General features: G+C 28.3%; 1 protein-coding gene across 1 annotated transcript in view; it reads left to right on the top strand.

Moving 5' to 3' along the window:
• The window catches only part of LOC100211039 (uncharacterized), a 37196-nt gene that overhangs the window by 7019 nt on the left and 5246 nt on the right, over positions 1 to 24931 (top strand). The window contains exon 2 of the mRNA XM_065793420.1: positions 11656 to 11735. Within this exon, the coding sequence (XP_065649492.1) occupies positions 11656 to 11735 (80 nt within the window). The remainder of the gene's footprint in view (positions 1 to 11655; positions 11736 to 24931) is intronic.

Genomic DNA, 24931 nt, shown 5'->3' with positions numbered 1-24931 from the left:
TAAAAAAAGTATAAACAAAAGTAATATCTATAATCTCAAAAAAATGTTTAAAAATCTTTTCTTAATTTTATTTGGAACTCATGCTCACCTGTATAAATTTAGTTTTAAAATGATTCAACTAATTAAAAAGAGTCAAACAAATCATTTGACTTAACACATGGATAAAGTATATTCGTTAACTAATCATTGACATTGTTTATAAGTATTGTTTTAAAGTAACTTATCATACTCAACAATATGAACCACTTGTCATATTACAAAAAATAATTGGATAAAAATTAGATTTAAAAAAAAAGCATACGATGTTTTGAAAGTAAACAAAAACAATTTATAAGCTAATGTATAATTTTTAAATAAAAATGAAAATATTATTTAACAGTTTTATTTTATATGTATATATATGTATATATATATATATATATATATATATATATATATATATATATATATATATATATATATATATATATATATATTTAATATCAAATTATTGTAAAACATTTAATATTATAATAATTGCTCATTTACCTTTTTGTTTTTATTTATAAAGCAAATAAAAAATCCAATATTTAGATATAATAAATATATAATGAGTGTAATTGTTTAAATTCTTTAAGAAAATTTTATATAAAATAATAACTTAATGGAACTTTGATATTTCAAAATATCAAAGGATGGAGCTGGCTCCGACAAGAAATATTTTAGCTTCAGCACTAGCTCTGCTCCATGTAAACTTGCCAGTTTCGGTTAGCTCCAGAGCCGCTCCAAAGCCCTTCCATCAACAGTCTCAGATGACTTGATTAAAGTTATGGCATAGACAGCAATCAGAATAATGACAAATTATGCAACAGTGGTATGCTGTTTGTTTTTAAATAAAATTTGTTTAGATTTTTAACTTATTGTCTAATATGCAATATTCATATTGTTTGCTAAATGATCAAGAATATAGAAATTGAAGGACCTCAACTTCATTAAAAAATTACTTGTTTTAATAACTTTAATATGCAATAATGGTTTTTTAATTACCATGCTGCAAGCAATCACTAATAGAGTTGAAAATTACTGGAATAAAAAAGATAAAGTTTCAACAATTGACAGACAACTTAAAAAGTTGTAAGTTATATGAACCAGGATTGCGAGATAAAGGAAGCGTATTCAAAAGTACTGATGTTCAAGGAAAAAAACTAGACAAGTAGGAGTTTTTGGAGCACTTAGCAACAATCATAGTAAAAGGATGAAACTTGATTAAATGATGAGTAGCACAAGAATAAATTTTAGTAGATGGAACAAGAGACGCTAGCTCTTTAGAGCAGTGCCCATTATAGGATTTACAGAAAAGAGAAAGAGAAGCAACATTACAATGATGTGATAATGGTTGGAGGTTGGCTGTAAAAGCAGATCCAACTATGTTTACAATGTGTTTTTGCATCTTGTCTAAAAGAGAAAGGATATCATTGGAAGATCCTCCCCAGGTATAGCAGCTATTCCATACATGGAGAATCCTGATTAAGAAAATGGCGAGCACGATTAGGTGATGCAACCATGGCAGATGCTAATTTTCCAATCGATTTGAAATATGGTTTCCAAGAAAGATCAGAAGTAAGAGTTAATCCTAGAAAATGGAGTGTAGATGACTCATCGAGTACATTAACATTCATAAATATAGGAAAAAATTAAGTTTTATCTTAGTTAAAGTTCACCAGCCACTGAGAGCTCCATGCTGTAGCAGAGGTCAGGTTTATTTCAAGCTCAAATGCCCCCTCTAAGCAATCAGAGAGCTTTTAGCTTCTTATCAAATCAAGAATAAATGTTAATATCATCAGCAAACAATGTTTATTGTAATATAATAGACTACATCATGCTGCTTGCCAGAGAAATGATTAATATACTTCTTTTTTTTAAAAAACATTAAAAAAAACATTCTTGTAGGTAATGGTGGATGTGATAAACCTTGTTACTGTGCTAAATTTTATATTTACACGTTTATGGAACTGAAATCAGGGTATATTCCTTATTAAGAAAGTTGTAATTTCTGTAACAGATTGTACTAAATTTAAACTGTATTATAAAAAATTTGATTAAGTGGCAGAAAAATTTTTTCTAAAAAAGATTAATGATTCATTTTATATCAAAGAACTACAAATTCAAAAACTTTTAAAGTTTAATCCTTGGTTTAAAGATTTAAAACCTCCAATTGCTGTGGCATGCAACTAAATCTAATTGCAAAAATAAATAAATTGATAAAGTATCAAACCTTAAAACTTGTTGGTTGCCTAAAAATAAAAAGTGTAAAAATACACATACACTTATTTAATTTTAAGTTTTTAATAGCTTGTTGCTTAAGTATATACCATAGCAGTATCATTTTAAGTATGGCCGCATGGTGATTAGAACATTTGGCAAAACTTGACCACAACTTTAATGCTTGTTGGTCCATTTATACTGACAGTTTGGTTATGTCTTGGTAATGAAGTGTTTTTGAAAGGGCTGAAACCAGAACAAAAAGAAAGAGTAAAAAAAATGCCATAATGCCAACATGTAATGAAACAGTTTGCAAGGTTTTATTTTTTTTTTGATGTCTTATGTTTACTTATTATTATATTATATAAACTATATAAAAGTTCTTTTTTTTTTTTTTTTTTTTTTGAAATATATTTTGAACTATAGGTTTAGTAATAGTAATGAGGAAATCACTTAGACTGTTAGATAAAGTACTGAGTACTATCTGTACTTAGTACTTTATCTAACAGTCTGATAAAGACTGTTAGATAAAGTACTATATTATCTGATAAAGTACTGAGTACTATCTGAAATCATAACACATTCATTAACACTCGGGTCTTAAAAGTAAGTTTTTTTCTGTTGAGTTTTATCTCTTCCAAAGTTCACCAGACCTTCATGCTCTTTGTGAGACCAGGTCTTTGGAGCTGCTCTGGAGCTGGAGTCAGAGCTATCTGGAGCTGGTGTTTTTACAAGGAGCTGAGCTGGAGCTGAAATATTTCTAGGCAGATCTGGCTACGGGGCCGGCTCCAAGCTAGTTCTTTTCTTTGATAATTTGAAAGATCAAAGTATGAGTATTTTATGTTAAAGAAATTCCTATGTACTATGAAGTTATTTTTTATATGATAATTTTTTTTTTAATTAAACTGTAATTAATAATGTCATTTAAAGTTTATGGTTTCTAAATGAAACATTTTATATTTTGATATTGATATTATTAGTACAGATTGACTGTTAAATATTTCATGCACCTTCAGCTGATGTATATCAAGTTGTTTTTGTATACATTCAAAAAAGCCTAAACGTTTTTTTAAAAGTTAATTTTGATCAAATTGTTTTTTGTAATATGTCATGTAGTTTATGTTGCTGCATATATACGATATTTTAAAAATTTCTTTAAAACATTAGAGATGATCACACTTTTAAATAAAAATTCAGATGATGAAAATTTTCTAGATAAAGCTATACAAGACAAGGAACATGAGGAGCAATTATGACAGGAAATGGACAAGAAAAAAAGTGCAGCAGTTTGGGAAATAAATCTAATCTTCGTTTTTTAAGAAGGCTGTAAACATACCATGATTGAGGTGATGTGCTGTGTTGTTCACACTTTGCTGCTAGCTAATTGTGATGCTTTAAACAAAATATACACTACCCCACTTTTAGCAAAGGTGAAGAAACTAAGAAATTCATAATATATTCCTAGTCGCAGTTTATGTTAATGTTAGTTGTAGAATATTGTTAGAAGAGAATCAGATATATGAGCAAAACAATCCCAAAAACCATTAGCAGAAAATAACATATGAAAGAGATGCCAAAAATATAAGAGTAAGTCAAGAAATAAGAAAAACTGCTGAATCATCTACAGCACTCCATTCAGTTTCTATCTAATTCTGATGAAGAATTAGATAAGTTTGAAAAAAAGCTTGATTAAAAAAAAATTGTGTGGCCAAAATTATTTTTTTTAAATAAAAGTACTTTTAATACAAATTTTATGGAAGACTGTCACGGCCAGAAGAAAAGGAACATTTGTTCTACAAGTGAAATCAGCTTTTGAAGGAATTGAAAAACACCCAAAAAGGATACAGTGATGTGCAAAGTAGTCACTTCTATGGCTCTCTCTCAAGCAAGTGTAGAGAGACTATTTTCTGCACTTATATCAAGTTCGTATTAAGCAATCATGATATAACCACCAAAACCTGATATTTTATATAACATTATATTATTTTGATTGGTGTCCTATGGAGCAGATCCAGAGCTGCTATAGAGTGAGATTTAAAAATTTTAATGGAGCCTAAGCCTGGAGCTGGAGCTAATTTATTGACCTCGGCCCCAAAGCCCTGTGTGAGACTAATTTAAGTTCAGCTGTCTCATGTTGTGATCTTAGTGTTGATGGTTATCTTTGTTTAATTCGTAAATAATCACAATAGTCACATGCTTGGCCTTGGCATTTTTTTTAAATTTGCCCATTTGTCAGGAAACTAGGTTTGAATCCACAAACTATTCTTTTACCTGTTTTTGTTTAGCACCACTTCACTCTATTCCCTTTCTCCTTGTTTTATATCACTCTCCTTCATCTTAAGCAATTTGATTAGAAATAACATCGAAAAGAGCACAGGCTCTTTTCGAAGTTATTTCTAATCAAATTGACCAAGCCCTTTTTCTTTATCCTTCAGCCAATATCATTGTTGTTGGTGACTTTAATGCTCATCACACTAAATGGCTTGGTTCTAGTATCAGTGACTTTGCAGTAATCTCTAATGCAAATAGTCAACTTTCCAACTCACTTTCCAGACATTCCGAATCATTTGCCTTCTGTATCTAAGGTGATTTCCTGCTTAAACTCTTCTAAAACTTCCGGAAAACATACCTGTTATAGTCTTGCAGAAGTGTTCTCCAGAGCTGTTGCCTATACTTTCAATACTATTTAACAATTGCTTATTAGTCTTGTTTTCCAGTCTGCTGGAAAGTGGTATCTGTTATACCTATTTTCAAAAACTCCACAGAGAGATCTGACTTGTCTATCTACCGTCCCATTAGTTTTATCCTATAATACACAAAGTTTTTGAGTCTTTATTTAACAAATGCTTCATCTCTTATCTTGAATCTAATAACTTACTTTCTGATCATTAATATGGATTTCGATCTTGTTCTATTGCTGATTTGTTAACGGTAATAACTGATAGGTTTTATTGTGCATTAGATAGATGCGGGGAGCTCTTGACATTTCTAAAGCCTTTGATAAAGTTTGGCATGCTGGTCTTATCATAACTTCTTATGGTGTATCAGGTAACATCTTCAAGATTATTGAATCCTTCCTTTCTATTTGTAGTATGAAAGTTGTCCTCAATGGGCACTTTTCTTCATATCCTGTAACTTCAGTGGTTCCCCAAGGTTCTATCCTTGGCCCTATACTTTTTTTAATTTACATTAACAATCTCCCAGATATTCTCGCATCTAAGGTGGCATTGTTGGCTGATGATACTACCATTTATTCTTGTCTTGATAAAAAGCCAACACTCTCTGATTGCTTTGAGGGGGCATTTAAGCTTGAAAAGAACCTCACTTCTGCTACAGTATGGGGCTCTCAGTAGCTGGTGAACTTTTACTCAGATAAAATTCAAAGTTTTACAGCTGGTCCTTATCGCAATAATCTTGATCTTCCTACATTTATGAACGTTAATGTACTTGGTGAGTCATCGACTTTTCGTCTTCTAGGATTAACTCTTACTTCCAATCTTTCATGGAAACCATATATCAAATCCATTGCAATATTATCACCTGCTAATGATGCATCTCTTTATTTTGCTCGCCACTTTCTTACTTTAGCTTGCATTCTTTATCTCTATAAATCTCAAATCTGTCGTTGTATGGAATACTGTTGTTGTATCTAGAGCGAATCTTTGAAAGTTGCCCTATCTCGTTGAAACAGGTGCAAAAATGCATTGTAAAAATAGTTGTACCTGCACTTGCAGGTAACATTTAACTATTGTCGTATCGTCATAATGTTGCTTCTCTTTCTCTTTTCTATAAATACTATAATGGGCGCTGCTCTAAAGAGCTAGCACCTTTTATGCCTTCTACTAAAATTCATTCTTGTGTTACTCGTCATTTAATTATGTCTCATCCTTTTACTGTGACTGTCTCTAAGTTCTCCAAAAATTCTTATTTATCTAGTTTTTTTCCTCGAACATCAGTTCTTTGAAATTCGCTTTTTTCATCTTGTTTTCCTGATTCATATAATTTTTTCAAGTCGTCCGTTAATCGTTATCTTGGTTTATAAACTTCATCTTTTCTCTTTCAGTAACTTTTACTTATAATAGTAAAGATGTAAAGATAAAAAAAATAATAAAAATGGTTTTTAACATAAAGTTTAAAATTAAATTAAATTGTAAAGCAATACTTATAAATACGTCTATTATGCAATTTAACTTTTAATGAAAAAAATATCAAAGCTGATATAAGTTACATTTATATGCACAAAGCATTTTCATTACATAATGAATTCTTGTAACAATATCTTTACACAATTAAATTTAATTTACAAGTTTACAAGTTACATAGATGTTACTATATTTTGTTACACACTGAATTCTTGTAGCAAGACTCACTTTCCAAACAACCCTAATCGCTTACCTTTATTCCTTTATTTGTGTCTTGTCTCTGACCCTAGCTTGTGTTCCGTTTCTTCTTTTTCTCCTTTAGGTTGTTTCAATTATGCAATGATCTCTATAAATCTTTCATCTTGTACTTCTTCTTCAGACTCACCATATCATTGCACTACTTACTATTACCCTAAAGCTGACTGTGATTCTTTTTGTAATTTTTTTTTGATGGTCCTTGGGCTGATGTCTTTTCTCTCTCTGTTATAAAATTTTGCCTCCATGTAACCTCCTGGATCCAGGTAGGAATAGAAGCCTTATTCCTTGCTATCGGTTTTAAGTCAAGTCTCATACTATTCCATGATTTTTACCTTCTTGTGCAGCTGCTTTAACTAATTGTAATCATTTTTTCATCTTTTTCAAAAGGACAAATCTCTTGTGAATAAATGCTTATTTATTATTGCAAGAAATCAATGCAAAAAGGTTCTATCCGATGCTAAGCTCCATTATTGTCAGCTTACTAAATCGTGTATCTTATCTCAGAAGTTAGGCTCCAGAGACTTTTGGAAAGTCTTCAGCAGTATCTCTAACAAAGGTAAGTCTAACATTCCATCTCTCATTTATTGGACTTGTGGTTCAGACAACATTCCTATCATAGTCTTACAAAAGTGTTCTCCAGAAATTTTTTCAATTCTCTCTTAACTATTTAATGAGTACTTATCTGAATCTTGTTTTCCTGCCTGATGGAAAAACGGCATCCGTGGTTCCATTTTTTAAAAACTCTTGTGAACATGCTGACCCCTCCAACTCTAACAGTCTTCTATCTGTTGTTGGCAAAGTCTTTGAGTCTTTGATCAACAAATTTATAACGTCCCATCTTAAGTCAAATAACTTTCTGTCAGGTAATCTATACGGTTTTCTGTCTTCTCGCTCTACGGCTTATTTGCTAACTGCTGTGACTAAAAGATTTTTTCGTGCATTAGATGGAGGTGGCGAGGCTAAGGCTGTTGCTCTTGATATATCTAAAGCTTTTAATATAATTTGGCATGCTGGTCTTCTCTATAAGTTTGCTTCATAATTTGTATCTGAAAAAGTTTTTGAGACTATTAAATCTTTTCTTTCTAACTGCTGTATTAAAATCATCCTCAGAGGCTATCACTCTTCTTCATTCCCAGTAACTTCTGGAGTAACTCAAGGTTCTATCCTTGGTCCTGTTTTATTTCTTATCTACATTATTGATCTTCTTGACAACCTTATATCTAAAGCAGCTCGATTTGCTGATGACTCAACTTTATGCTTCTGTCTTGAAGAAGTGAAAGAGTCTTCTCTTTTTAATCACTTAGATCAAGCAGTGGTCTTGAATCTGATCTCACTTCTGTAACAGATTGGGGTTTGCAGTAGCTTATGAATTTTAACTCCAACAAAACTCAGTTATTTACTGCAAACAACTATCTCATTGCTGTTGACATTCCTATATTGATGAATGGCAACCCTCTCACCGATTCCTCTTCTTTACATCTTCATGGGTTATCATTTACTACTGACCCCTCATGAAAACCACATATACAATCGATTGCTAGGTTAGCATATGTTAAGGTTGCTTCTCTTTATTGTGTTCACTATTTTCTTACTCCTGATTCCATTCTCTAACTCTACAAATCTCTTATTCGCCCCTGTATGGAATACTGTTGTCATATTTGGGCTGGTTCTTCTAATGATGCTCTTTCTCTTCTAGACAAGGTCTAAAAATAAATTTAAGTATAGTTGGACCTGCTCTATTTGTCAAGCTTGACCCTCTCTCAAGTCGTAAAGTTGCATCTCTTTCTCTTTTCTTAAAATACTATCATTTTCGCAGCAAAGGAGCTATTATCTCTAGTTCCACCAACCTAAACTCATTCTTTCTTGATTGGTCATTCAGCAAACTACCATCCTTCTACTGGGTCTGTCCCTGCATACTCTAAAAACTTGTATTCATCTAGTTTTTCCCCTGCACTTCAATCCTTTAGAACTCTTTCCCATCTTTATGTTTTCCTGAATCATACAACCTACAACTCTTCTAGTCTTCTGTCAACTGCTTCCTTGCTCTTTAACTCTATTCTTTATTTTCTAGTAACTCCTAACTTAATAGATGTTGCTTGCAGCCTTGTTGGGAGTGAGTCTGCATTAAAAAAAAGACCTGATAGCTTTTAATTCCTTGCTCAAGAGTCATTTCAGCTCAACTCATGTTATGTTTGACACCATGCTTTTTTTGTTTTTAATGATTGAATATCATACATAAATAAAAAGAATCTTCACTTCACAATTTTTTTCAAGTATTTTCAATTTTTATAATGGCAAGCACACACATCTGAAAAATGTAATAAACAATTTTTAATTCTTTAGAATTATCGCTTTTAATATGTTCAATTGTTAATTTTATCACACTGTATGTCATATCTTCATTGTATAATAAATCATTATTGATCAAACATTGAATCACATTTAAGAAACATTTTGAATCACATTGTTTACTTTGTGGTAAACTACTGTTGAATGTATTAGGATGTAGAGTTTTGTTCCAGTAAAAACTCTGTATTTTGTGTTGTACTACAAACTTATAGTTTTTAGAAAAGTCACACAATTTACAAGATATCTGTATCATATAACTTGAAACATAAAAATATTCTTTTATATATTTGTTCAGCCAAGAAATTAAAACCAGTGTTAGTAATTCAATTTTCTGATTGCAATTGGAACTTTCCCCTTGATTTTATCATATCATTTGTTTTATATTTACCTTGTTTAGATGATTTATTAAGAAAATCTACTTATTTTAACTGAACAGGATCTATATATATAATCCTTGTAATTCCTAATTTTACTGTTTGTTGAACTTGTTTGAAATTTTTTTTAATTCTCCAGCCAATATTTATTTCTTTACCCCCTCCTAAAAACATAATAATTATTATGATAATTAAAACTTCAAATATCAAGCATATATATGCTACAGTAAATATTTTTCAAATATATATTTCTCTACCTTATAATTACAAAAGTTATAGTTTCAAAAAAGTTTCATGGTTAAATAATAATAACTATTCTTTTTCCATTTATAATCACACCAAGTTATATGATTTTTGGAGTGATGCTTACAACATATTTATAATGTAGTCTAACTGTTGTATTTTCATCCGTTTTAATCCCAGAATGACTATCAAGTCTTTTTTTTTTTTTTTATCATTAAAACTTGAAGCTTTTATTGACATTTTTAGATGTCACATGTTTATTAGAGACAATTTTTTATTGTATATTAAATCAATTAAAACTTTATCATTCATATTCATATTTTATTTTTTATTTAAAAAAAAAAAAAAATAAATAATTTAAAAATTATTATTATAAGTTCCTAAATTGACAATATTTAACTATTAAATATAAACTTTGTATAAAATAAAAAATGTGTTTTAAAAATATCAATATCTCTAAAACCAGAAGAAATTGGGCTCTAAATTTTGGATTGAAGTTTTTTTCATTTATTTTAAAGCTTGTATACCAAAAATCAGCAAAATCCAAATAGCATGTTGTAAAAAAAATTTTTTCGGTTGAATTGACATGGAATGACCCTTGTACATCTTCAAAATTTTCTTGAGTCATGTGAAATAAAGAAAAAAGTTCCAACAATATCAGTGAAAACAAAGTGTTTCAAAACTTTTTGGATATGATCAGTGAAAACAAAGGTATTTCAAAACTTTCTGGAGATAACTGTTGTTGTGATACAAAAAAGTTCATATTTATTTTGGAACTAATGAAGAAATTAAATAACACCTGTCTCAGATTTTTAAAGACTCTGGAGAAATTTCTGACCCCTATAACTATCTTCTGATCAGTCTTCTTTCTATTATTAGCAAGGGCTTTAAGTCTTTTTTAACAAATTTCTAACATGCCATCTTGAGTCAAATAACTTACTGTCTGACAGCCAATATGGTTTTTGATCTTCTTGTTTTATGGCTGTTGCTCTAGACATACCTAAAACTTTTGATAAAGTTTGGCATGCTGGTCTTCTCCATAAGCTTATTTCATAAGGTGTATTTAAAAATTTTTTTGATATTATTAAAGCATTTCTTTCTAACCACTATATTAATGTAATCCTAAAAGTCCAACAGTCTTCTTCATTTCCTGTAACTTCTGGGGTACCTTGTAGTTCTATCCTTGGTCCTGTCTTGTGCCAATCTTAAATCTGATCTCACTTCTGTAACAGTTTGGGCTTGCATTGGCTTGTAAATTTGAACTCTAACTAAACTCAGTTGTTTACTGCAAACAACTATTGCAACATTGTCGACATTCCTATATTGATGAATGACAACTCTCTTACTGAGTCCTCTTGCTAATGTCTTCTTGGATTATCGTTCACTACTAACCTCTCATGGAAACCAAATATACAAATGAGTGCAAAGCTAAGGTTGCTTCTTCATCAAGCTCCCCATTTTCTTACTCTTGATTTCCCTGTCTACCCCTATAAATCTCTTATTCGCCTCTGTATAGAATACTATTGCTATATTTGGGCTGGTTCTTCTAATGATGCTCTTTCAGACAAGGTCCAAAAACTCATTGTAAACATAGTCAGACCTGTTTTATCTGACAAATTTAAGCTTCTTTCCTATCATCATAAAGTTGCATTTCTCTTTTCTAAAAATACTATCATGGTCGTTGCTCAAAGGAGATATTATCTCCATCAAATAAAACTTATTCCCATTTGACATGTCATTCAGTCAAGTCACATCCTTTTACTTTATCTGTCCCTGCATGCTCTAAAAACTTTTATTCGTCTAGTTTTTTCCTCGCACTTTAACCCTTTAGAACTCTCTCTCATCTTCATGTTCTATTAATTCTTACAACTTGTTGGGAGTAAATTAAAATAAATAAATAAAGTTGCTACTGATATATGTTTCATTTTTAGTTTAGTTGTTATTATAAATTTTAAATTTAGGAAATCTAGAAAATATTTTAATAGTTTGATTTGTTAAAGTTGTCTAAAGAAATTTATTTTATTTTTTATATTTTTTTATTCATTCAGTTGAACGTTCTGTATACAAGGATTTGGTGTGTCTTTTGCAAGAAAATAGATATCTCTCAGAACAAGAATTACGTAAAAAGGTTAAAGTTTATATATTGTTTTTTAAACTATTTTATTTACAAGCGAGCCTAATAGCAGTCTGGAAATATTAAGAAGAGTGCAGTAAAAACTTAATTTTATGTTTTTGTTTGCATTGTGTACCCTCTTACATAACTTTATATGGTGATAAAGGTTCCTTTTTTTTTTTTTTGGAAATGCTCAAACAATTATTTTTTGCAGGTTTTATCTCATTTGTTATTTAAAAATTTTTTAAAACATTGAAATGAACATGGAAAAATGTTTTGTTCATTGAAATAAACAAAACATTTAAAAACTATACTGCAGCTTTTCATCAAAATCCCTTTAGTTAAAAAAAAATTTAATTAACTTATATATATTTTTTAAAAATTTTGAAAAGTTATTGAAATATATTTATACTTGAAAAAAAAAGTTTATTAAAATCATTATTTAAAAAAATGCCTCAAAATTAATATTTCATAAATTGCCTTATAAGTTGATATTGGAAAAATGAAAAAACTAGATTATATTTTAACCTTTTTTATAGTTATCGGATAACTGTTTCGTATAACTTTGTTTTAAAGTTAAAAGTGTTTTTTTTTTTTTTTTTTTTTACAGCTTATATTTAACTTCACAGCTTTTTAGTAGTTTTATCAATGTTAACTTTTATTAAAATTAATTTTGTCAAGTTAATTTAACTGAAGCCCCCGGCAGCAGGCTATTTCAGTGTGACATCAGAGTGCTCATCTAAATTAGCAATTTAAGTTTTATATGTGTGTGTGTGTGTGTGTGTATATATATATATATATATATATATATATATATATATATATATATATATATATATATATATATATATATATATATATATATATATATTAGTGATGTACGGATAGCACTTTTTTGGCCAATGCCAATGGATGGGACCTAAATCAGAGCCAAACCATTATTTTAAAAGATATTAGAAAAACTCAAAAATGTACATTTTTCAGTTGTTTTTACTATGAAAAGAAAACTTTCAAAAAAATAAATACAATTTTAGAGGAGTGCTTTTTATTTCAATTTTAAAAAGAAAATGGTACTATCATAAGCAGTTTACTTTAAATTCTTTATTAATTTATCAGTAATTTAGATATCTAAACAACAATCATATGTTGTTTAGATATCTAAATTATTTTTAGATAATGAAGTTGTTTTTAGAATTATTTTATTTTGTGATGTTTGATCTCTACCACATCCCTGGTAGTACCGCGATTAACTTATTTCTCCGCACAGCCGCCTTGTTTGCCAATGTTTTTATTTTGGAGTTATAAAGTTGAGAGAGGGTTGTAGCCATAACTTAAGTAGCCTCCTCGACTGGAGTGGCCTTCATAGCCTTGGGGGGGGGGGGGTTGAATTATAATAAATTAAAAGATACATACAGATAACAATGCTTGAATAGGTTACTTTTAATTATAACAATAGAACAACACAAAATAAAATTATTCTAAAAACAACATGGTAATAAAAGTATAAGTACATTCAGCTGTTAAATTAAAGCTTATAAGCATCATCTTAAGAATAAACAATATTGCCTGTAAACTAAGTCAAAAAATTTATCAAAAACATTCTAAGTAATGCTTAAAGTTTATTTCATTTTTTATTTAATTATTATCATAATGCAGGATAAAAATATTAAAATGCCATCAGTTGGAAAATCGGTAAATTAATAAAAAAAGGCTGATACCAATTCTGATTGTGCAAAAAGTGGCCGAATAAACTGTTGCCGATTAATCCGTACATCAGTAATATACAGTCCCTGGCCAAATTATAAGACACGCTCGAGTTTTTTAAGAATTTATCGCATTATACCAGTTTATATGCAGTACATTCACATTTAAACATGGATGTGATGGATTTTTATGTAGGAAGTTTATTATACAATTCCTGTTTGTATGTATTTTCCATATATGGTATTACAGTGTAAGTCAATTAGTACATTAACGCGTACAAGTCGAAAGCTGCTCGAGTTGCGTTTGCGGTGGCTTCAGTTGCGGACGTGTTTATTTGAAGTGTTTGTTTATTTAGCAGTTTTACAGTACATATTACGCATTTAACTGTTTATTTCGTGTGCAACGTTTATAAATAATAATAAGTTTGAACACTTTAATGGGTAAAAAAGCTGATCTTACACCACACAAAAAAGCTGAAATAAAGGCCCTTGTGAATGCTAAAGTACTTTCAAATTGCAAAATATCACGAAGATTGGAGATATCTGAAGCTAGTATACGACGCATAAAACAGAAAATTGAGTCAGGGGAAGAATTGATCCCAAAACGAAAGAAAAAATGCGTCAGAAAGCCTATTTTCACTCCAAGGGCAAAAAGATCTTTAAAGAAAATTTACCTTGAAAACAGATTTGCTACCACAAAACTGATAACATTGCAACTCCAAGGTGTTAATGTGAATGCTTCTGAACGCACTGTTCGAAGAAAATTAATTGATTTAGATTTTAAGGCCTGTCGCCCTGCCAGGAAGCCCAAGTTAACACCTGCAATTAAAGCACCAGGTAATAGCCCGGATCTGAACCCCATAGAAAATGTTTGGGAGTTGATGAAAAGAGAAGTGGCTAAAGATGTCATTACAAACAAATCTCAACTCATAGAAAGAATAATTTATGTCTGGAATCATCATCCTCAAATGCAGGAGACGGTACCGTCCTGCATTGACAACATTCCGCGCAGAATTAAAGCTCTTCTAGCGGCCAAAGGTGGCTCAACAAAATATTGACATTTAAGTATATTTATGTCCATTTTCTTTAAAGAGTCAATAAATACATATTGTTCTTTCATAAGAATGTTTTATTTGTAATATAGTAGAGATAATTAAATGGATAAGCAAAAAACATATATTGCACCTGGTAAATACACAATTCCTGTATGGTATCACAAGATAATTTCCATTTTTCATTAAATTTTCTAGTGCGTCTAATAATTTGGCCAGGGACTGTGTATATATATATATATATATATATATATATATATATATATATATATATATATATATATATATATATATACACATATACAAAATTCAAATTTTTCTAAATTTAAAAAATTTGTAATAGAATTAGCACGGTGCTTTGGATCATAGTCTTGCTGGAAAATCCAGTCATGTGGCATTTTTTCTTTTCCATGTGGAAGCATAACATTCTTGATTATCTCTAAATATTTATTCAGATCCATTACGCCTTTGATGCAACGAAGTAGACCGACATAATCACAATTAAAAGATCCCATTACATTGCCACCACCATGTTCAACTGTTGGTATTTGATACTTTGGAGCAAATCTTTCACCTTTTGGGCGTCTTACCAGGCTTAATAAGTAGTGTTATGCTGCTAGCAGTTTACCTACGAAATAGTGATTTGCAATCACTATACTTATCATAATTCTGACAAATTTGGTTCATTTAAAATAAACTTTTATTTCCTTTTTAATAAATTTTAATAAGTTTGCAAGTTAATAAAATCTCATAAATTTACTGAATTGTGTGCTTCCATGTAATTAAGTGTCTTGATTAAAAATCTTTTTGTAAGTTTTTAAATATTTATAAAATGTTTTTTACTGAAACTCATAAAAAGCATTATAAGGGGTTTTGAAAAAGAGCTGTAGTAAATTATTAACTTATAAGTTTTTCATAATATATTGTTAATAAATAATAATGTAAGTTTGTTATAAATTTTGTAACATAAGCTAAAAATTTGAAGTCAATTTAATTAAATTTTTTTTAATATTTAATTAAGGCTAATTTAAATTAAATTTTTTTTTTAAACTATAGAAATATATTATAAAGAAATAGATATATACATTTCAATATTTTAGTATGATTTGGTAAGTTTTCAATGTTTAATTAAAGTGGTATATAGTTATGATTTTCATGATATTCATAAGGAGAATTTAATTAAATTGTTTTATAAATTTTAAGAAATTTTTTTGAATTATTAATAATAATGAGAATTAACACGTTGACAAAATTTTAAACATTCAAAAAAAAAATTTGTATGGAGGTGGTCTGAAACAAGATACTAAAAGTTAATAAAAAATTTCAATTTTTTTATCACAAGAGTAATGATATTTTGACTGTGTAAAATGTTTTTCATAAACTTAGATGTTGTTAAATGAATTATGTATTGATACAATCAATAATTGTATCAATACATAATTCTATTAATAATTGTATCAATACATAATTGTATCAATACATAATAAAAATATATCACAACTTTTTTTATCAACTTGACTGCTGTTGATTGAGTTTAAGTAAATGCAACAGTTTCCATGGTTTCCACAAGAGTTTAATAATAATCCAAAAAGACGTAAAGAAGAGGACTCAGTGAGAAGTAGTGAGTAATGAGAGTTAATAGGTAGCGAATGATAATCCAAGAAAATGTAAAGAAGAAGACTCAATAAGATACTATAACTTACATTCAACATCCATTGGTAATTGCCATTATTCTGAATTATTTTAATATATCATTTAATTTAGCCATATACATACACCCTTTTTCTAGTTAGGTTTTGCATTATCTATACTTTGTAGTTTAAAGTATTCATGAATTTGTAATATTCTTAATTATCTTTATTTTTTGACTGAGTTCACCACAGCCAAGGAAGTCGTTGCAGTTGACTGTGTTCACCTCTCCAAGGCCAATGGAGTCACCTCTCCAAGGTCGAGGAAGTCGTTCTAATTAAGGAGGCTGCTCATTTTATATTTTTTAAAATTGTCGTTACAACCCCTCTTAACTCTGCATTGATATACCACTAAAGCACATACACACATTTATATATTGTTTATATAAACTATATAATAAATTTAAAATCTAATTCAAAGTGATCTCAAAGAGCAAGTTGTATTAATATTAAAGAAAATGTTTAAAAAATGTTTAGACTGAATTTTTTTGAGTACAACAAAATAATAAAAGTATACCAACCAAAACTAACTTTGTAGTTTTAGTCAAAGTTCGCCTTCTACATTTTAGTCAGAATTCTTTAAAATATACGCACTTTTCTTGACTCGATCCACAGATTTTTTATTCAAGTATGTTTAATTTTAAAGAATTTTGGTATATAAATGATGTCATTAAAGAAATATTTTACTCATATTTTTAACGCAAATTTTGCACAAATATGAAAATAAAGTAGCTAAACTAATATATGATATTATATATTTTAATATATGAATATATATTTATATATTAATGTATATTATACAAGTATTTTATTATATAGAATTAAACAGAGGAGTAACAATGGCTGTCTTAATTATTGGAAACAAATTTCCTCAAAATCATTTTATGAAATATTTATTAACGAGAAATAATGTTGAAAAATTTAAGCTTAGTTATAATCGAAAAATTTCTACATAATCTGGACCATTTAATTGGAACTAATTTGACTGAAAAAAAAGTATAGCTTTGTCGCAAATCTATTGCCAATCAATGTCAACAAATCAAATTAAATTAGAAACTAAAGGTCAATCCACACAAAAGAATGGTTTGAAGAACAAAATAAAAAACTCACTGCATCAAATTTTGTTACAGTTTTAACTCCAAAAGTAATATCCGACTTCATTGTTAAAAAAGCTTATAAGAAACTGTTAAAGTAGTTTACAATCACAAGTGGAGTATTGAAAATGAAGATATTGATTTGAAAAGTTTACAGAAAAACTGCTACCCTCGGAATTAGGAAAAATGAGGTCAACAATAATTTACCGACGTCAATCTTTTTGAGGTCGGCATCAGTTTGGAAAAAACTATTTGATACAGAGGTCTAACCATAAAACATAGAAACGAGGTCGGCAAAAAATTGCCGACCTCAAACACTTTCAGGTTGGCAGTTAGGTTGGCATTGCCGAATGCTGACCCTGATTCCAAGGGTTGAAACTGTGATACTAAAAAATGTGACTTTCTTATAAAACCTAAATGGCATGGTTAGGTTGTAGCTCTGATTGGTTGTGTATTAAAACAGCTACAAAATGATTGAAGTAAAGTGCCCTTTTTCAAAAAAAAAAATTTCTGTACAAGAAGCTTGTACCAAATAAAATTTTTGTATGGAACTACCAGATGGTCAGCAAAAACTAAAAATCAAACAATTTTACAATGTCAAGGTATAATAGCTATTACAGAAACAATAATATTAGCTATAATAATTATTATTATAATAGCTATTACAGAAACTAGGAAAATACACACAAATGAAGACTTTTTGTGCAATTAAGTTAGAACAAGAAAACTGGTTCAATCAGATTTTAAATACATTTTATTTTAAGTTTATGACTAAAAAAATATTTGAAAGTATGTAAAAATCATAAGAAATTAATGTATTATTTTATTCTTCAATATTTTCTTAATTGGGAAATGCATAAAATAATAAGTTTTTAACAGTACACAATATGTAAAACTCCCACTTCTTTATTTATATATATATTTCTTTGTTTAACAACAATGTTTGGTGCGTTATTATTTTTTTTTAGAAGTAAAATGTAGTGCAAGATTTACTCCAATAATATAATTTTTATAATTTGAGTTAAAAAAATTTAAATGGTGTGGTGTAAAATACATCTATTAGGACAATCTCAGTTCTTTCAATATTTGACATTTTACTTTACTTATTTTTGCTGTTTACCTCTGTGTGCATACAAATACCAGAATGCATTGCATTCAAGGGGGAAGGTGAATTAAACATGCTTGAATAAATTTATAAAGTTTGTAGATTATAAAGTCTGTAGATTGCATTAAAGAAAGCACATTTTAAAGACTTAAAGTTCTGACTAAAATAAAGAATTCCAGCTTAGACTAAAATTGCAAAGTTTGTTTTCTTGGTATACATTTATTATTTTGTTTTAATCAAAAAAATTCTTCACAAACATTTTTTTTAAACATACTCTTTAATATGAACATAATTTGTCTCTAGTATATGACCGGGGTTGATATTTGACTGGGGCCAGGGCTGGGTTTGATAAAATATAGCCGGGGCCGGGTTTGTGACTGTTTGATTTTGTATATATATGCATTTATAAACTTCATTATGATCAACACCATCATGATTATGATCATCATCATTATTATCATCATCATCATTATTGTCATCATCATCAACAGCCGCAGCAGGTTTTAGCCTTCCTTTTTTATGCTGTTTCTCTAATCATTGTCAATTCTCAAACAAGCTATCATCTCTATTACAATAAACCAAAACTCATTCTTGCTTGTCTTCTTATTCAACAAGTTGCATCCTTTTACTGTATCTGTCCCTATTTATTAAATACTTTGCATAAATGTATGTCAGAATTTAATAAATAGTTAATGTAAATATAAAATAATAATATATAAAGAATTATAAGTTTATTTCTAGCCCCGTTTGTTTACTACTTTGTCTTGGCAATTAATTTTGGATTATGTTATTGGTATTCCAATTGATAAATATGGAATATATGTGTGTTTAAAAAAAATTTATTATGAAGATTTAAAATAGAAATACTGAAAAAAAAATCAAACTATTGGTTAAAGTAGACTTAGGAAGACAAATGGTAGCAATGATATTTATTGAATCTAAAAAAAAAAACTTAAAACAGTGCGACACACATAGAAAAATAAAATAGCTCTAGAAAATCAAAGATCAGACTAGAGTTGCAAAAAAATTCTTTTTTTTGGGTCAAAAAAACGTCAAATGTTTTTTGGCGTTTTTTTGGTTATATTGGTGTTGTTTTGCTTATTTTAACAATTTTTTAGATTTTGTTTAGCATAAATTTTGAATAGTTCTCCTTTATTCTACTATATTTTTAGTATATAACCATTAAAAGCACAATTAGATGTATAAACACCAATTTAAAATAAATTTTTAATAAAAAATTAAATTAGCTTTAAGTTAGTTATATATCTATTCATAATGTATGGAAATGTTAATTTGTCATGTTGTTCTAACAATTGTGTTTGTAACTCTCATTATGTATAGAAACTATTCTTATCCAATAAGAAAGTTACCATTTTAATTTTCATAATAGAAATATATTAGTATATAATACCATGCAAATTTAATATCAGAATCTATTGAGATTGTTTACTTATTTGAGCATTTGTATATTGTGTAGTAATTTAGTCTTACATTGTTTGTTTGTTATATTTGTCAAAAAAATATATTGCTAGTAGACCCTTATAAAAAAAACCCTATACTGAATTTAATTTCAAGGAAAATTTGAAAATTTAGGATTATTATTATTTACGGAGTTTCCCAGACCACCTTCATCTGATGATTCGTGATTTATTTATTTATAATTTATTAACTGGATTTTTTTTTTAATTACATTAATTTTTTTATCTGGACATTTTTAAAAAGTACTACATCAGAACACTTGCAGAATTTTTTAACATGCTTTGTTTTTCAAGTTCATTTTTTAGACATAATCTTATGCCAAAATTAATGTTCAACTTTTTCCATTTTGCTAATTTGGTTCAGAGGTTTAAATAAATGGGACAATTTTTATATCTAAACTAAAAAACATTAATTTCTATAATTTTTTTGATATCTTTATTTAAAAATATTTTTTTAAATAGGTTTATATAAAAGCTTTTAACACAGTTTGGCATACTGGTCTTCCCCATGACGTTTTATATTAAGTATCTGGAAAAGTTTTTGAGATTATCAAAACATTTCTTTCTAACTGCTTTATTTAAGTCATCCAACAAAGAAGGCCAACAGTCTTATCTATTTCCAGTAACTTCTGGGGTACCCCAAGGTTTTATTCTTAGTCCTGTTTTGTTTCTTATCTAATTTAATGATCTTCTCGACAACTTTACATTTAAAATAGCTGTTGATTTGCTGATGATTCGACTTTTTACTCCTGTCTTGACAAAAAACTCTTTTTCTTTTTAATAGCTTAGATCAAGTAGCCGATCTTGAATCTGATCTCACTTCTGTAACAGATTGGGGCTCACAAATCTTAGCTTATAAATTTTAACTCCAAAAAAACTCAGTTATTTACTGCAAACAACTACCACAATACTCTCGACATTTCAATATTATTAAATAACAACCCTCTCACTGAGTCCTCTTTTATACATCTTCTTGGATTATCGTTTAATACTGACTTTTCATATAAACAAAATATATCATCGATTGCTAAATTACCATCCCTTTATCATTATCGTCATTTTCTTACCCCTGATTCCATTCTCTACCTGTACAAATCTCTTATTTTTCCCTGTATGTATTACATGTATTATTCTCATATTTGGGCTTTTCTTCTAATGATGCTCTTTTTCTTCTACACAAGGTCCAAAAATGCTTTGTAAACATAGTTGTAACCACTCTATCTGCTAAGCTTGAGTCTCTTTCCCATAGTCGTAAAGTTGTATCTCTTTTTCTTTTCTTTAAACTCTATCATGGTTGCTGCTCAAAGGACTTATCATCTCTAGTTCCATCAACAAAAACTCATTCTCACTTGACTTGTCATTCAGCTAAGTCTAATTCATTTACTGTATCTGTCCCTGCATGCTCTAAAAAATTTCATTTGTCTAGTTCTTTTACTCGCATTTTAACCCTTTGGAACACTCTTTCATCCTCATGTTTTCTTGATTCGTACAACCTTAAGTCTTCTGTCAACCGTTTCCTAACTCTATAATTCTATTCTTTTTTTCCCTAGTAACTCAACCTAATAGTGGTTTATTGCAGCCCTATTGGGAGTGAATCAGAATATATATATATATATATATATATATATATATATATATATATATATATATATATATATATATATATATATATATATATATATATATATATATATATATATATATATATATATATATACACACACACACACAGTACGATCTCTCTAATTCGAATTTCCTTAATTCGAAAACCTCCATAATTCGATTAAATGCAAACTCACCGTGAAATGCGTTTAAGAAAAATCAACTTTCTATAATTAGAAAATCTCTCTAATTCGAACTTTTATTTTTCCCCATAAAATTTGAATTAGAGAGATTCTACTGTATATATGTATGTATGTATGTATGTATATAAATATATTAGATATATTTAATAAATATATAAAAATATATATATATATCAATTATTAAATCTAATTAAATATAATAAATGTAAATAAACAATGTTTATTGTGTCAATATATAATACTAAAATCAATAAAGATTAAATTGAGAAAAATAAAATTATCTAAGAAGTTTTTATACAGGACTGCTTCAATTATGTTAACCTTTAATCATACCAAAATGAAAAATAATTTCAGAATTATTTGTCCTATTTAAATCAGAAGTTAAAATATGAACTAAGATATTGTCATTAAAATTAAATTTAGTAGCATAAATAATGAATTTTTGAATTCATTATTTATGCTGCTAAATTTAATTTGAAATCATTATTATGCAAAAAAAAAAAAAAAAAAAAAAAAAAAAACGGACCCCTGCATTTTTTTCTCCAAAAAAACTTTTTTTTTCAAAAAGAAACTAATTTTAATTCTTTACTAGACTTAACTCTTCTTTTTACACAAATAAAAACTTTTTGCATGAATAAATACAATTTTTTGGTGTTTAAGATAGATAACTTCCGGAGCAAACTCCAAACATGTATATTTATACATTGTATATTTATACTTATGTCTATTGGATATATATGAAATAATGATGCTTTTCAAAAAATTGCAATGATTGGAGGTTAGGAACAAATAAGCCCCAAAATTTCCTCAAATTCTGTAAAGGTAAGTGTTAATAAAAAAGTTGCGCAGTTAAAAGGGTTTTATTGAAAAACACTTTTAAAAAAAAGCAAGCGTAAAAAATAAGTTTTCATATTTCTTATTTTAATAATGAACTCTAATGTCAATGGACTAATATAAACCTTTAAGAAATTAAAATGTTGTAAAATTGTCTTGCTGGCCTCATATTTTATTTTTATATGATTTTTTACATTTTCACCAATATTTGAAAAATAAAATATTGCCATTTTTGTAGTAAAATCGATAAACTGAGCTCAAAATCACAGTAGGGAAAAAATTATATCAGTTTTAGAGTGCTAAGGGTCTCTAGATTACATTACACAAAGAAATTACTCCAATATAAAATTGGTTTTAAAGGGTTTTGCCCACCTCTGGCCCACTGCGCTTCTAGAAAACAAATTTTAATTTTGTGACAAAAAACTTCTTCAAATCAAAAGAATTGGGGAAAAAGTTAAAGTTGATTGGTTATTGGTGATCACACTCCATACTAGCTTTAATAATAAAATAGTAAATAGATAATAAGTTTTTTTTTATTCATAAAATTATTTTTTTATTTATAATTTTCTTTATAAAAAATATTTTGTTTTGTTTTGTAAAATTGAAGTTAATAAAGTTTCCTGATTTTATTAAAAAGCAAAGTTTATTTTGAAATATTTTTTTTTTATAAAAATTGCATTTTACATTTTTATTTTAACTTTAAATTTAAAGTCTAAATTTTTGATTAGCATTGTAAGCCTAATAAGATTTTCAACTAAAAGGTAGGGTTAGATGCCATCATTCGTTCATACACTGGCTGAGGAGCAGTATAAGGTATATACTGTATATATAGTCCTGGTCATGACATTAAAGTGGAGGTAACTCTTATATAAAGGTAAATGTAGCTTTTAAGCGGCAGTCAAGACAAATTTTTAGGGAGAGAAAAGCTCTGATATAAGACTCAACAGTAGGTTGTGGGTAAGGATTTGAGGTGCTCATAAACATTGGATGGTTTCTTGCTAGTTGTAATATAAAAATACTCAGTTCTAGTTTGCAAAAAAGAGCCAGGAATGTTAACCAGTTGTAAAAAATTGCTGTTCATAATGTCATATACAAATATAAAATAGGATTGTGAAACCTCGTCTAAACGACACTAGTATGAAAATGGGCATTGAACTAGAAAAAAAATTTAAAAAAAGTTATAATAGTAATACATAGACATATACATATAAAAGAATTATAGAAAAAAAATACATAGACTGACATGTTTAAGTGGGACAGAATAAAAAAATACATAGACTGACAGGTTTAAGTAGGATTTAAAAAAAAAACATTTATAAAAGATTTAATATTTCAAAATATGTGCGGGGTTATGAAATATTTCAATATTTGTGGATGTTATGAAATTTTTATGTTGTGATTTTGTTGTCATAGTTTTCTATATCCAATGTAATCAAAACAGTCTTTTTCTGATTACAAAAATTCATAGATATTATGATTATTCATAAATGTTCATAATTTCACGTTTTTGTAGTATACATGACATGATTTACAAATAAGAAAAATATTTGTTGAACCTGTGTAAGTAATGTTTAATTTGCTGCGATTTGGGAAAACAAATATATGAATCAATGAATGTTAAAAGCGCGGAAGTCCAACAAATTAAACTTTCGGGAAACTAAATTAACAGCACTACTTCCTCAGTAAATTTTTTTTAATGGTTTAACAATTTTTTTTTGAAGGGGATAATATTTTTCATCTTAAAAGCAAACATAAATTTATTTATATCTATTTTTAGAGAACCTGTAAACCAATTAAAACTGTGGACTTCAGCTCTTTTAACATTTAACAAATAATTACTGCTTATTTAATTATGATTTTAATTTTGGGCAATAGAAAATAAAGTCATAAACTGCAATAAATCTTCACAAAGCGTATATTTATGAATTGTTTATACATTTTAACAAAAAATATAAGGAAAAAAGGTCTACTACAGAAATTTTATCAGCTATGATTAATCATTTTCCCTAACATCTTCTGCTTCCCCACCGTAGCTTTCTGCTGTAGACTATTGCAGTAGTTCATTATAAAATTCAATATGATCATGTGGGATATACTTAATACACTTTCTAAAGTCAAACAATTTAGCAGATTTTATTGGAACCTTTCCGTTTGGGTAAAGAAGCTGTTCTGGCAGGTTCACTTTGTTTTGAGTATTTTTTCTCATCATAAAAGTATGTTTGACACTACCATTGATAATTTCACTGACTTTACAATCATCTATGTTGTCACGATTGTATTGAAAATGGTGAAATTTGTTTATTGCAAACTGAGTTTGTTGTTTTCTGGGTTTGCCCATTGTTTCGATAGAAGTAACATTTCTTTTATAGTGGACACCAACTTTTAACATCAAATACTAGAGATGAACTCTCTACATCAACCACTAAAATAATGTAATAAAAAACTCTGGGGA

Source organism: Hydra vulgaris, chromosome 03 (genome assembly GCF_038396675.1).
Source record: "Hydra vulgaris chromosome 03, alternate assembly HydraT2T_AEP".
In the NCBI taxonomy this organism is placed as follows: Eukaryota; Metazoa; Cnidaria; class Hydrozoa; order Anthoathecata; family Hydridae; genus Hydra; species Hydra vulgaris.
This window is presented reverse-complemented; position numbering and strand designations above follow the sequence as displayed.